This window comes from Pseudophryne corroboree, unplaced genomic scaffold, assembly GCF_028390025.1.
Source record: "Pseudophryne corroboree isolate aPseCor3 unplaced genomic scaffold, aPseCor3.hap2 scaffold_501, whole genome shotgun sequence".
Taxonomy (NCBI): Eukaryota; Metazoa; Chordata; class Amphibia; order Anura; family Myobatrachidae; genus Pseudophryne; species Pseudophryne corroboree.
The window spans coordinates 25,108-37,887 of NW_026970107.1; the positions used below are offsets into that span (position 1 = coordinate 25,108).

Sequence of the window (12,780 nt, forward strand, 5' to 3'; positions counted from 1 at the left end):
CATCCCGTCTCACTGATAGCTGCACATCCCCACCTCACTGACAGCAGCACATCCCCACCTCACTGACAGCAGCACATCCCGTCTCACTGACAGCTGCACATCCTCACCTCACTGACAGCAACACATCCCCACCTCACTGACAGCGGCACACCCCCACCTCACTGACAGCAGCACATCCCCACCTCACTGACAGCAGCACATCCCCACCTCAATGATAGCTGCACATCCCCACCTCACTGACAGCAGCACATCCCCACCTCACTGACAGCAGCACATCCCGTCTCACTGACAGCAGCACATCCCCACCTCACTGACAGCAGCACATCCCGTCTCACTGATAGCTGCACATCCCCACCTCACTGACAGCAGCACATCCCCACCTCACTGACAGCAGCACATCCCGTCTCACTGACAGCTGCACATCCCCACCTCACTGACAGCAGCACATCCCCACCTCACTGACAGCAGCACATCCCGTCTCACTGATAGCTGCACATCCCCACCTCACTGACAGCAGCACATCCCCACCTCACTGACAGCAGCACATCCCGTCTCACTGATAGCTGCACATCCCCACCTCACTGACAGCAGCACATCCCCACCTCACTGACAGCAGCACATCCCGTCTCACTGACAGCAGCACATCCCCACCTCACTGACAGCAGCACATCCCACCTCACTGACAGCAGCACATCCCCACCTCACTGACAGCAGCACATCCCCCACCTCACTGATAGCAGCACATCCCCACCTCACTGACAGCGGCACATCCCCACCTTACTGACAGCGGCACATCCCCACCTCACTGACAGCAGCACATCCCCCACCTTACTGACAGCAGCACATCCCACCTCACTGACAGCGGCACATCCCCACCTCACTGACAGCGGCACACCCTCACCTCACTGACAGCAGTACATCCCCACCTCACTGACAGCAGCACATCCCCACCTCACTGACAGCAGCACATCCTCACCTCACTGACAGCAGCACATCCCCACCTCACTGACAGCAGCACATCCCCACCTCACTGACAGCAGCACATCCCACCTCACTGACAGCGGCACACCCTCACCTCACTGACAGCAGCACATCCCCCACCTCACTGACAGCATCACATCCCCAGAAACACCCACTTCCTGTCAATCACAGTACGATCACCAGAACGATGAAAAATCCTCGTTATGCCGTGAGTAAAATACCTAACTTTTGTGTAAAATAACTAAGCGCATGCGCAGTAAGCGACTAATCGCAGTATAGCAAAAATCCTCAATGAGCGACCAACTCGGAATGACCCCCATGGTTTTGCCCAATTGCTAACTAACCTGCATAAGGCCCATTGAGTAGATTTTTCGGATACTGTTGGACTGAAATTAAAACTCTTTTTTCTTCTGCAGACGATGGGAGGGGGGAGATCCAGGAGTTTCCAATCAGAAGACTCCAACCACAATGCTTCTGATGCCGGACAGAAAGTTCCACAGCTTTGGATTTGCTGCTCGGGATTTCTACCATGACCTAGACCCCAGCGAGTCCAAGCACTGGCTGTACTTTGAGAAATTTAAGATGAAGCTGCACAGCAGTACGGTAAGTGTCTCCATAATGCCCACTTACAGTACTTAACCCTTTCTGATAATAGACTATAGATCAGTGCTGGCCATTAGGGACTCAGGGACAGATGTATTAATTCTGGAGACGGCATAAGGAAGTGATAAGTGCAAGGTATTAAACGGACCAGCCAATCAGATCAAATATGCAAATTGGCAGTTAGGAGCTGACTTGCTGGTGCGGTTATCACCTTGCACTTATCACTGGTTTATCACTTCCTTATGCCGTCTCCAGGTTAATACATCTGTCCCTCAGTTACAAGACGGACAAGAGGCAGAAAGTAATAGAAAGGGAAAATGAATAAGCAGTGAGGGGAGAGGGAGAGGATTACACAGTGACAGGATCTCTGAGGGGATACACAATAAACACTGAGGGGAGAGGGAGAGGATTACACAGTGACAGGAGCTCTGAGGGGAATCACAATAAGCAGTGAGGGGAGAGGGAGAGGATAACACAGTGACAGGATCTCTGAGGGGAATCACAATAAGCAGTGAGGGGAGAGGGAGAGGATTACACAGTGACAGGAGCTCTGAGGGGAATCACAATAAGCAGTGAGGGGAGAGGGAGAGGATTACACAGTGACAGGATCTCTGAGGGCAATCACAATAAGCAGTGAGGGGAGAGGGAGAGGATTACACAGTGACAGGATCTCTGAGGGGAATCACAATAAACACTGAGGGGAGAGGGAGAGGATAACACAGTGACAGGATCTCTGAGGGGAATCACAATAAGTAGTGAGGGGAGAGGGAGAGGATTACACAGTGACAGGATCTCTGAGGGGAATCACAGTAAGCAGTGAGGGGAGAGGGAGAGGATCACACAGTGACAGGATCTCTGAGGGGAATCACAGTAAGCAGTGAGGGGAGAGGGAGAGGATCACACAGTGACAGGATCTCTGAGGGGAATCACAGTAAGCAGTGAGGGGAGAGTGAGAGGATCATACAGTGACAGGATCTCTGAGGGGAATCACAACAAGCAGTGAGGGGGAGAGGATCACACAGTGACAGGATCTCTGAGGGGAATCACAGTAAGCAGTGAGGGGAGAGGGAGAGGATCACACAGTGACAGGATCTCTGAGGGGAATCACAATAAACACTGAGGGGAGAGGGAGAGGATTACACAGTGACAGGATCTCTGAGGGGATACACAATAAGCAGTGAGGGGAGAGGGAGAGGATCACACAGTGACAGGAGCTCTGAGGGGAATCACAGTAAGCAGTGAGGGGAGAGGGAGAGGATCACACAGTAACAGGATCTCTGAGGGGAATCACAATAAGCAGTGAGGGGAGAGGGAGAGGATTACACAGTGACAGGATCTCTGAGGGGAATCACAGTAAGCAGTGAGGGGAGAGGGAGAGGATCACACAGTGACAGGATCTCTGAGGGGAATCACAGTAAGCAGTGAGGGGAGAGGGAGAGGATCACACAGTGACAGGATCTCTGAGGGGAATCACAGTAAGCAGTGAGGGGAGAGTGAGAGGATCATACAGTGACAGGATCTCTGAGGGGAATCACAACAAGCAGTGAGGGGGAGAGGATCACACAGTGACAGGATCTCTGAGGGGAATCACAGTAAGCAGTGAGGGGAGAGGGAGAGGATCACACAGTGACAGGATCTCTGAGGGGAATCACAATAAACACTGAGGGGAGAGGGAGAGGATTACACAGTGACAGGATCTCTGAGGGGATACACAATAAGCAGTGAGGGGAGAGGGAGAGGATCACACAGTGACAGGAGCTCTGAGGGGAATCACAGTAAGCAGTGAGGGGAGAGGGAGAGGATCACACAGTGACAGGATCTCTGAGGGGAATCACAGTAAGCAGTGAGGGGAGAGGGAGAGGATCACACAGTGACAGGATCTCTGAGGGGAATCACAATAAGCAGTGAGGGGAGAGGGAGAGGATTACACAGTGACAGGATCTCTGAGGGCAATCACAATAAGCAGTGAGGGGAGAGGGAGAGGATTACACAGTGACAGGATCTCTGAGGGCAATCACAATAAACACTGAGGGGAGAGGGAGAGGATAACACAGTGACAGGATCTCTGAGGGGAATCACAATAAGCAGTGAGGGGAGAGGGAGAGGATTACACAGTGACAGGATCTCTGAGGGGAATCACAGTAAGCAGTGAGGGGAGAGGGAGAGGATCACACAGTGACAGGATCTCTGAGGGGAATCACAGTAAGCAGTGAGGGGAGAGGGAGAGGATCACACAGTGACAGGATCTCTGAGGGGAATCACAGTAAGCAGTGAGGGGAGAGTGAGAGGATCATACAGTGACAGGATCTCTGAGGGGAATCACAACAAGCAGTGAGGGGGAGAGGATCACACAGTGACAGGATCTCTGAGGGGAATCACAGTAAGCAGTGAGGGGAGAGGGAGAGGATCACACAGTGACAGGATCTCTGAGGGGAATCACAGTAAGCAGTGAGGGGAGAGTGAGAGGATCATACAGTGACAGGATCTCTGAGGGGAATCACAACAAGCAGTGAGGGGGAGAGGATCACACAGTGACAGGATCTCTGAGGGGAATCACAGTAAGCAGTGAGGGGAGAGGGAGAGGATCACACAGTGACAGGATCTCTGAGGGGAATCACAATAAACACTGAGGGGAGAGGGAGAGGATTACACAGTGACAGGATCTCTGAGGGGAATCACAATAAGCAGTGAGGGGAGAGGGAGAGGATCACACAGTGACAGGATCTCTGAGGGGAATCACAATAAACACTGAGGGGAGAGGGAGAGGATTACACAGTGACAGGATCTCTGAGGGGATACACAATAAACAGTGAGGGGAGAGGGAGAGGATCACACAGTGACAGGAGCTCTGAGGGGAATCACAGTAAGCAGTGAGGGGAGAGGGAGAGGATCACACAGTGACAGGATCTCTGAGGGGAATCACAGTAAGCAGTGAGGGGAGAGGGAGAGGATTACACAGTGACAGGATCTCTGAGGGGATACACAATAAACACTGAGGGGAGAGGTAGAGGATCACACAGTGACAGGATCTCTGAGGGGAATCACAATAAGCAGTGAGGGGGAGAGTGAGAGGATTACACAGTGACAGGATCTCTGAGGGGATACACAATAAACAGTGAGGGGAGAGGGAGAGGATCACACAGTGACAGGATCTCTGAGGAGAATCACAATAAGCAGTGAGGGGAGAGTGAGAGGAACACACAGTGACAGGATCTCTGAGGGGAATCACAATAAGCAGTGAGGGGAGAGGGAGAGGAACACACAGTGACAGGATCTCTGAGGGGAATCACAATAAGCAGTGAGGGGAGAGGGAGAGGATTACACATTGACAGGATCTCTGAGGGGAGTCACAATAAGCAGTGAGGGGGAGAGGGAGAGGATCACACAGTGACAGGATCTCTGAGGGGAATCACAATAAGCAGTGAGGGGGAGAGGGAGAGGATCACACAGTGACAGGATCTCTGAGGGGAATCACAGTAAGCAGTGAGGGGAGAGGGAGAGGATCACACAGTGACAGGATCTCTGAGGGGAATCACAATAAGCAGTGAGGGGAGAGGGAGAGGATTACACTGTGACAGGATCTCTGAGGGCAATCACAATAAGCAGTGAGGGAGAGTGAGAGGATCACACAGTGACAGGATCTCTGAGGGGAATCACAATAAGCAGTGAGGGGAGAGGGAGAGGATTACACAGTGACAGGATCTCTGAGGGGAATCACAATAAGCAGTGAGGGGAGAGGGAGAGGATTACACAGTGACAGGATCTCTGAGGGGAATCACAATAAGCAGTGAGGGGAGAGGGAGAGGATCACACAGTGACAGGATCTCTGAGGGGAATCACAATAAGCAGTGAGGGGAGAGGGAGAGGATCACACAGTGACAGGATCTCTGAGGGGAATCACAATAACCAGGTATATCAGGAATGCTGGGATGGACAGTACCAGCTATATCAGGAATGCTGGGATGGACAGTACCAGCTATATCAGGAATGCTGGGATGGACAGTACCTGCTATATCAGGAACGCTGGGATGAACAGTACCAGCTATATCAGGAATGCTGGGATGGAGAGTACCAGCTATATCAGGAATGCTGGGATGGACAGTACCAGCTATATCAGGAATGCTGGGATGGAGAGTACCAGCTATATCAGGAATGCTGGGATGGAAAATACCGGCTGTATCAGGAACGCTGGGATGGAGAGTACCAGCTATATCAGGAATGCTGGGATGGAGAGTACCAGCTATATCAGGAATGCTGGGATGGAGAGTACCAGCTATATCAGGAACCCTGGGATGGATAGTACCAGCTATATCAGGAATGCTGGGATGGAAAGTACCAGCTATATCAGGAACCCTGGGATGGATAGTACCAGCTATATCAGGAATGCTGGGATGGAGAGTACCGGCTGTATCAGGAACGCTGGGATGGACAGTACCAGCTATATCAGGAATGCTGGGATGGAGAGTACCAGCTATATCAGGAACGCTGGGATGGACAGTACCAGCTATATCAGGAATGCTGGGATGGAGAGTACCAGCTATATCAGGAATGCTGGGATGGAGAGTACCAGCTATATCAGGAACGCTGGGATGGACAGTACCAGCTATATCAGGAATGCTGGGATGGACAGTACCAGCTATATCAGGAATGCTGGGATGGACAGTACCAGCTATATCAGGAATGCTGGGATGGACAGTACCAGCTATATCTGGAACGCTGGGATGGAGAGTACCAGCTATATCAGGAATGCTGGGATGGACAGTACCAGCTATATCAGGAATGCTGAGATGTTGCAGTACCAGCTATATCAGAAATGCTGAGATGTTGCAGTACCAGCTATATCAGGAATGCTGGGAGGGACAGTACCAGCTATATCAGGAATGCTGGGATGGACAGTACCAGCTGTATTAGGAATGCTGGGATGGACAGTACCAGCTATGCAGAGCCGGCCCTAACCAATATGATGCCCTAGGCAAGATGCCCCCTAGCACCACCGCAGGTTCCACCTCTGACCTTGCACCTCTTTCCCAGCACCATCACCCCTCATCCATAGCAGTCCTTATTTTGGTATTTGTGCCCCCTATATTTTAAATAGGAACAGTTCGCACATTTGGCGCACAACCCAAAAAGGGGTGTGTTTTTGCTGGCAAGGGGCATGGCCACACAATAGTAACCCCAATTCCAATAACGCCACACAGTACTGCAACTTTATTCACATTTGATCATGTGATAGTGTCCATAATTCATATTACATCCCACAGAAGTATCACTTTACCTTATAAACGTTACTCCTCACAGTAGAGCCCCTTATTCACATTACATCACACTGAATTGCTCCTAATTCACATTACACCACACCCTATTGCTCTTTATTCACATTAGACGACACAGTAGTGCCCTTTCTATACACAACGCCACATAGTAGAGCACCTTATACACATAATGCCACACAGTAATGCCCCTAACACATATGAGACACATTATTAATGTCCTTATAAACATAATGCGCCTTACACATTATGACAACCTTTATTAATGCCCTTTTACACATAATGTCCCTTACACATATGCTGCACATTATTAATGCCCTTATACACATAATGACACACATAGTGCCCCCTACACATTTGCTGCACATTATTAGTGCCCCTATACACATAATGACACACACAGTGCCCATTACACATATATTGCACATTATTAATGCATTTCTACATGACACACATAATGCTCCTTACACATATTCCGAACACTACTGCACAACCAACCCACTCACACTGCCACTAACACTGTGACCTCTGCCTCTGCTTGGATACAGATGTGTCCTCATAAATATTGCCTCAAAGCTAACGTCGGGCACACTTTTTTTATGAAAATGCATCTTATTTGCATTGCTATGTGGCTAGGATGCACAAGCAGCTTCTGCTGATTAAAATTATATGCAGCATGCCAATATACTGTGTGAGACTGTGGCTGTATCTGCATATTAAATGCTACACACAGAATATAGGCATGCCGCATATCATTTTAATCAGTAGAAGCTGCTGATGCCCCGAGGCATATCAAATGCCCTAGGCAATTGCCTAGTTTGCCTATACCTATGGCCGGCTCTGCAGCTATATCAGGAATGCTGGGATGAACAGTAACAGCTATTCAGGAATGCTGGGATGGGCAGTTCCAGCTATATCAGGAATGCTGGGATGGACAGTACCGGCTGTATCAGGAACGCTGGGATGGACAGTACCAGCTATATCAGGAATGCTGGGATGGAGAGTACCGGCTGTATCAGGAACGCTGGGATGGACAGTACCAGCTATATCAGGAATACTGGGATGGAGAGTTCCAGCTATATCAGGAATACTGGGATGGAGAGTACCTGCTATATCAGGAATGCTGGGATGGACAGTACCAGCTATATCAGGAATGCTGGGATGGAGAGTACCAGCTATATCAGGAATGATGGGATGGACAGTACCAGCTATATCAAGAATGCTGGGATGGACAGTTCCAGCTATATCTGGAACGCTGGGATGGAGAGAACAGCTATATCAGGAATGCTGAGATGTTGCAGTACCAGCTATATCAGGAATGCTGGGATGGACAGTACCAGCTATATCAGGAACGCTGGGATGGACAGTACCAGCTATATCAGGAACGCTGGGATGGACAGTGCCAGCTATATCAGGAATGCTGGGATGGAGAGTACCAGCTATATCAGGAACGCTGGGATGGAGAGTACCAGCTATATCAGGAATGCTGGGATGGACAGTACCAGCTATATCAGGAATGCTGGGATGGAGAGTACCAGCTATATCAGGAATGCTGAGATGGACAGTACCAGATATATCAGGAATGCTGGGATGGACAGTACCAGCTATATCAGGAATGCTGAGATGTTGCAGTACCAGCTATATCAGGAATGCTGGGATGGACAGTACCAGCTATATCAGGAACGCTGGGATGGACAGTACCAGCTATATCAGGAACGCTGGGATGAAGAGTACCAGCTATATCAGGAACGCTGGGATGGACAGTACCAGCTATATCAGGAATGCTGAGATGTTGCAGTACCAGCTATATCAGGAATGCTGGGATGGACAGTACCAGCTATATCAGGAACGCTGGGATGGAGAGTACCAGCTATATCAGGAATGCTGGGTTGTACAGTACAGCTATATCAGGAACGCTGGGATGGAGAGTACCAGCTATATCAGGAACGCTAGGATGGACAGTACCAGCTATATCAGGAACGCTGGGATGGACAGTACCAGCTATATCAGGAACGCTGGGATGGACAGTACCAGCTATATCAGGAATGCTGGGATGGACAGTACCAGCTATATCAGGAATGCTGGGATGGACAGTACCAGCTATATCAGGAATGCTGAGATGGACAGTACCAGCTATATCAGGAATGCTGGGATGGACAGTACCAGCTATATCAGAAATGCTGGGATGGACAGTACCAGCTATATCAGGAATCCTGGGATGGACAGTACCAGCTATATCAGGAATGCTGGGATGGACAGTATCACCTATATCAGGAACGCTGGAATGGTGAGTACCAGCTATATCAGGAATGCTGGGATGGAGAGTACCAGCTATAACAGGAATGCTGGGATGGAGAGTACCAGCTATATCAGGAACGCTGGGATGGACAGTACCAGCTATATCAGGAATGCTGGGATGGAGAGTACCAGCTATATCAGGAACACTGGAATGGACAGTACCGCTATGATATGAATGCTGGGATGGACAGTACCAGCTATATCAGGAATGCTGGGATGGAGAGTACCAGCTATATCAGGAATGCTGGGATGGAGAGTACCAGCTATATCAGGAATGCTGGGATGGACAGTACCAGCTATATCAGGAATGCTGGGATGGACAGTACCAGCTATATCAGGAATGCTGGGATGGACAGTACCAGCTATATCAGGAATGCTGAGATGGACAGTACCAGCTATATCAGGAATGCTGGGATGGACAGTACCAGCTATATCAGAAATGCTGGGATGGACAGTACCAGCTATATCAGGAATCCTGGGATGGACAGTACCAGCTATATCAGGAATGCTGGGATGGACAGTATCACCTATATCAGGAACGCTGGAATGGTGAGTACCAGCTATATCAGGAATGCTGGGATGGAGAGTACCAGCTATAACAGGAATGCTGGGATGGAGAGTACCAGCTATATCAGGAACGCTGGGATGGAGTGTATCAGCTATATCAGGAATGCTGGGATGGACAGTACCAGCTATATCAGGAATGCTGGGATGGAGAGTACCAGCTATATCAGGAACACTGGGATGGACAGTACCGCTATGATATGAATGCTGGGATGGACAGTACCAGCTATATCAGGAATGCTGGGATGGAGAGTACCAGCTATATCAGGAATGCTGGGATGGAGAGTACCAGCTATATCAGGAATGCTGGGATGGACAGTACCAGCTATATCAGGACCGCTGGGATGGACAGTACCAGATATATCAGGAACGCTGGGATGGACAGTACCAGCTATGATAGGAATGCTGGGATGGACAGTACCAGCTATGTCAGGAACGCTGGGATGAACAGTACCAGCTATATCAGGAATGCTGGGATGGAGAGTACCAGCTATGATAGGAATGCTGGGATGGAGAGTACCAGCTATATCAGGAATGCTGGGATGGACAGTACCAGCTATATCAGGAATCCTGGGATGGACAGTACCAGCTATATCAGGAATGCTGGGATGGACAGTACCAGCTATATCAGGAATGCTGGAATGGAGAGTACCAGCTATATCAGGAATGCTGGGATGGAGAGTACCAGCTATATCAGGAATGGTGGGATGGAGAGTACCAGCTATATCAGGACCGCTGGGATGGACAGTACCAGCTATATCAGGAACGCTGGGATGGACAGTACCAGCTATGATAGGAATGCTGGGATGGACAGTACCAGCTATATCAGGAACGCTGGGATGAATAGTACCAGCTATATCAGGAATGCTGGGATGGAGAGTACCTGCTATGATAGGAATGCTGAGATGGACAGTGCCAGCTATATCAGGAATGCTGGGATGGACAGTACCAGCTATATCAGGAATGCTGGGATGGACAGTACCAGCTATATCAGGAATGCTGGGATGGACAGTACCAGCTATATCAGGAATCCTGGGACGGACAGTACCAGCTATATCAGGAATGCTGGGATGGACAGTATCAGCTATATCAGGAACGCTGGAATGGAGAGTACCAGCTATATCAGGAACGCTGGGATGGACAGGACCTGCTATATCAGGAACGCTGGAATGGAGAGTACCAGCTATATCAGGAACGCTGGGATGGAGAGTACCAGCTCTATCAGGAATGCTGGGATGGAGAGTACCAGCTATATCAGGAATGCTGGGATGGAGAGTACCAGCTATATCAGGAACGCTGGGATGGACAGTACCTGCTATATCATGAATGCTGGGATGGACAGTGCCAGCTATATCAGGAATGCTGGGATGGACAGTACTTGCTATATCCGGAATGCTGGGATGGAGAGTACCAGCTATATCAGGAACGCTGGGATGGACAGTACCAGCTATGTCAGGAATGCTGGGATGGACAGTTCCAGCTATATCAGGAATGCTGGGATGGAGAGTACCAGCTATATCAGGAATGCTGGGATGGAGAGTACCAGCTATATCAGGAATGCTGGGATGGAGAGTACCAGCTATATCAGGAATGCTGGGATGGACAGTACCAGCTATATCAGGAATGCTGGGATGGAGAGTACCAGCTATATCAGGAATGCTGGGATGGAGAGTACCAGCTATATCAGGAACGCTGGGATGGACAGTACCATCTATATCAGGAACGCTGGGATGGACAGTACCAGCTATGATATGAATGCTGGGATGGACAGTACCAGCTATATCAGGAATGCTGGGATGGAGAGTACCAGCTATATCAGGAATGCTGGGGTGGAGAGTACCAGCTATATCAGGAACACTGGGATGGACAGTACCGGCTGTATCAGGAACGCTGGGATGGAGAGTACCAGCTATATCAGGAATGCTGGGATGGAGAGTACCGGCTGTATCAGGAACGCTGGGATGGACAGTACCAGCTATATCAGGAATGCTGGGATGGAGAGTACCAGCTATATCAGGAACACTGGGATGGAGAGTACCAGCTATATCAGGAACACTGGGATGGAGAGTACCAGCTATATCAGGAACGCTGGGATGGACAGTACCTGCTATATCAGGAATGCTGGGATGGAGAGTACCAGCTATATCAGGAACGCTGGGATGGACAGTACCATCTATATCAGGAACGCTGGGATGGACAGTACCAGCTATGATATGAATGCTGGGATGGACAGTACCAGCTATATCAGGAATGCTGGGATGGAGAGTACCAGCTATATCAGGAACGCTGGGGTGGAGAGTACCAGCTATATCAGGAACGCTGGGATGGACAGGACCTGCTATATCAGGAATGCTGGAATGGAGAGTACCAGCTATATCAGGAACGCTGGGATGGAGAGTACCAGCTATATCAGGAATGCTGGGATGGAGAGTAACAGCTATATCAGGAATGCTGGGATGGAGAGTACCAGCTATATCAGGAACGCTGGGATGGACAGTACCTGCTATATCAGGAATGCTGGGATGGACAGTACCAGCTATATCAGGAATGCTGGGATGGAGAGTACCTGCTATATCCGGAATGCTGGGATGGACAGTACCAGCTATATCAGGAATGCTGGGATGGAGAGTACCAGCTATATCAGGAACGCTGGGACGGACAGTACCAGCTATATCAGGAATGCTGGGATGGAGAGTACCAGCTATATCAGGAATGCTGGGATGGACAGTACCAGCTATATCAGGAATGCTGGGATGGACAGTACCAGCTATATCAGGAATGCTGGGATGGACAGTACCAGCTATATCAGGAACGCTGGGATGGACAGTACCAGCTATATCAGGAATGCTGGGATGGAGAGTACCAGCTGTATCAGGAATGCTGGGATGGACAGTACCAGCTATATCAGGAATGCTGGGATGGACAGTACCAGCTATATCAGGAATGCTGGGATGGAGAGTACCAGCTATATCAGGAATGCTGGGATGGAGAGTACCAGCTATATCAGGAATGCTGGGATGGAGAGTACCAGCTATATCAGGAACGCTGGGATGGACAGTACCTG

The 12,780-nt window shown here is 49.8% G+C and overlaps 1 protein-coding gene across 1 annotated transcript in view; it reads left to right on the forward strand.

The window, feature by feature from the left end:
• The first annotated feature begins 1,401 nt into the window (after positions 1-1,401).
• LOC135030565 (heat shock 70 kDa protein 12A) overlaps positions 1,402-12,780 on the forward strand; it is a 251,484-nt gene continuing 240,105 nt past the window's right edge. The window contains exon 1 of the mRNA XM_063953943.1: positions 1,402-1,584. Within this exon, the coding sequence (XP_063810013.1) occupies positions 1,450-1,584 (135 nt within the window). The 5' untranslated portion in view covers positions 1,402-1,449. The remainder of the gene's footprint in view (positions 1,585-12,780) is intronic.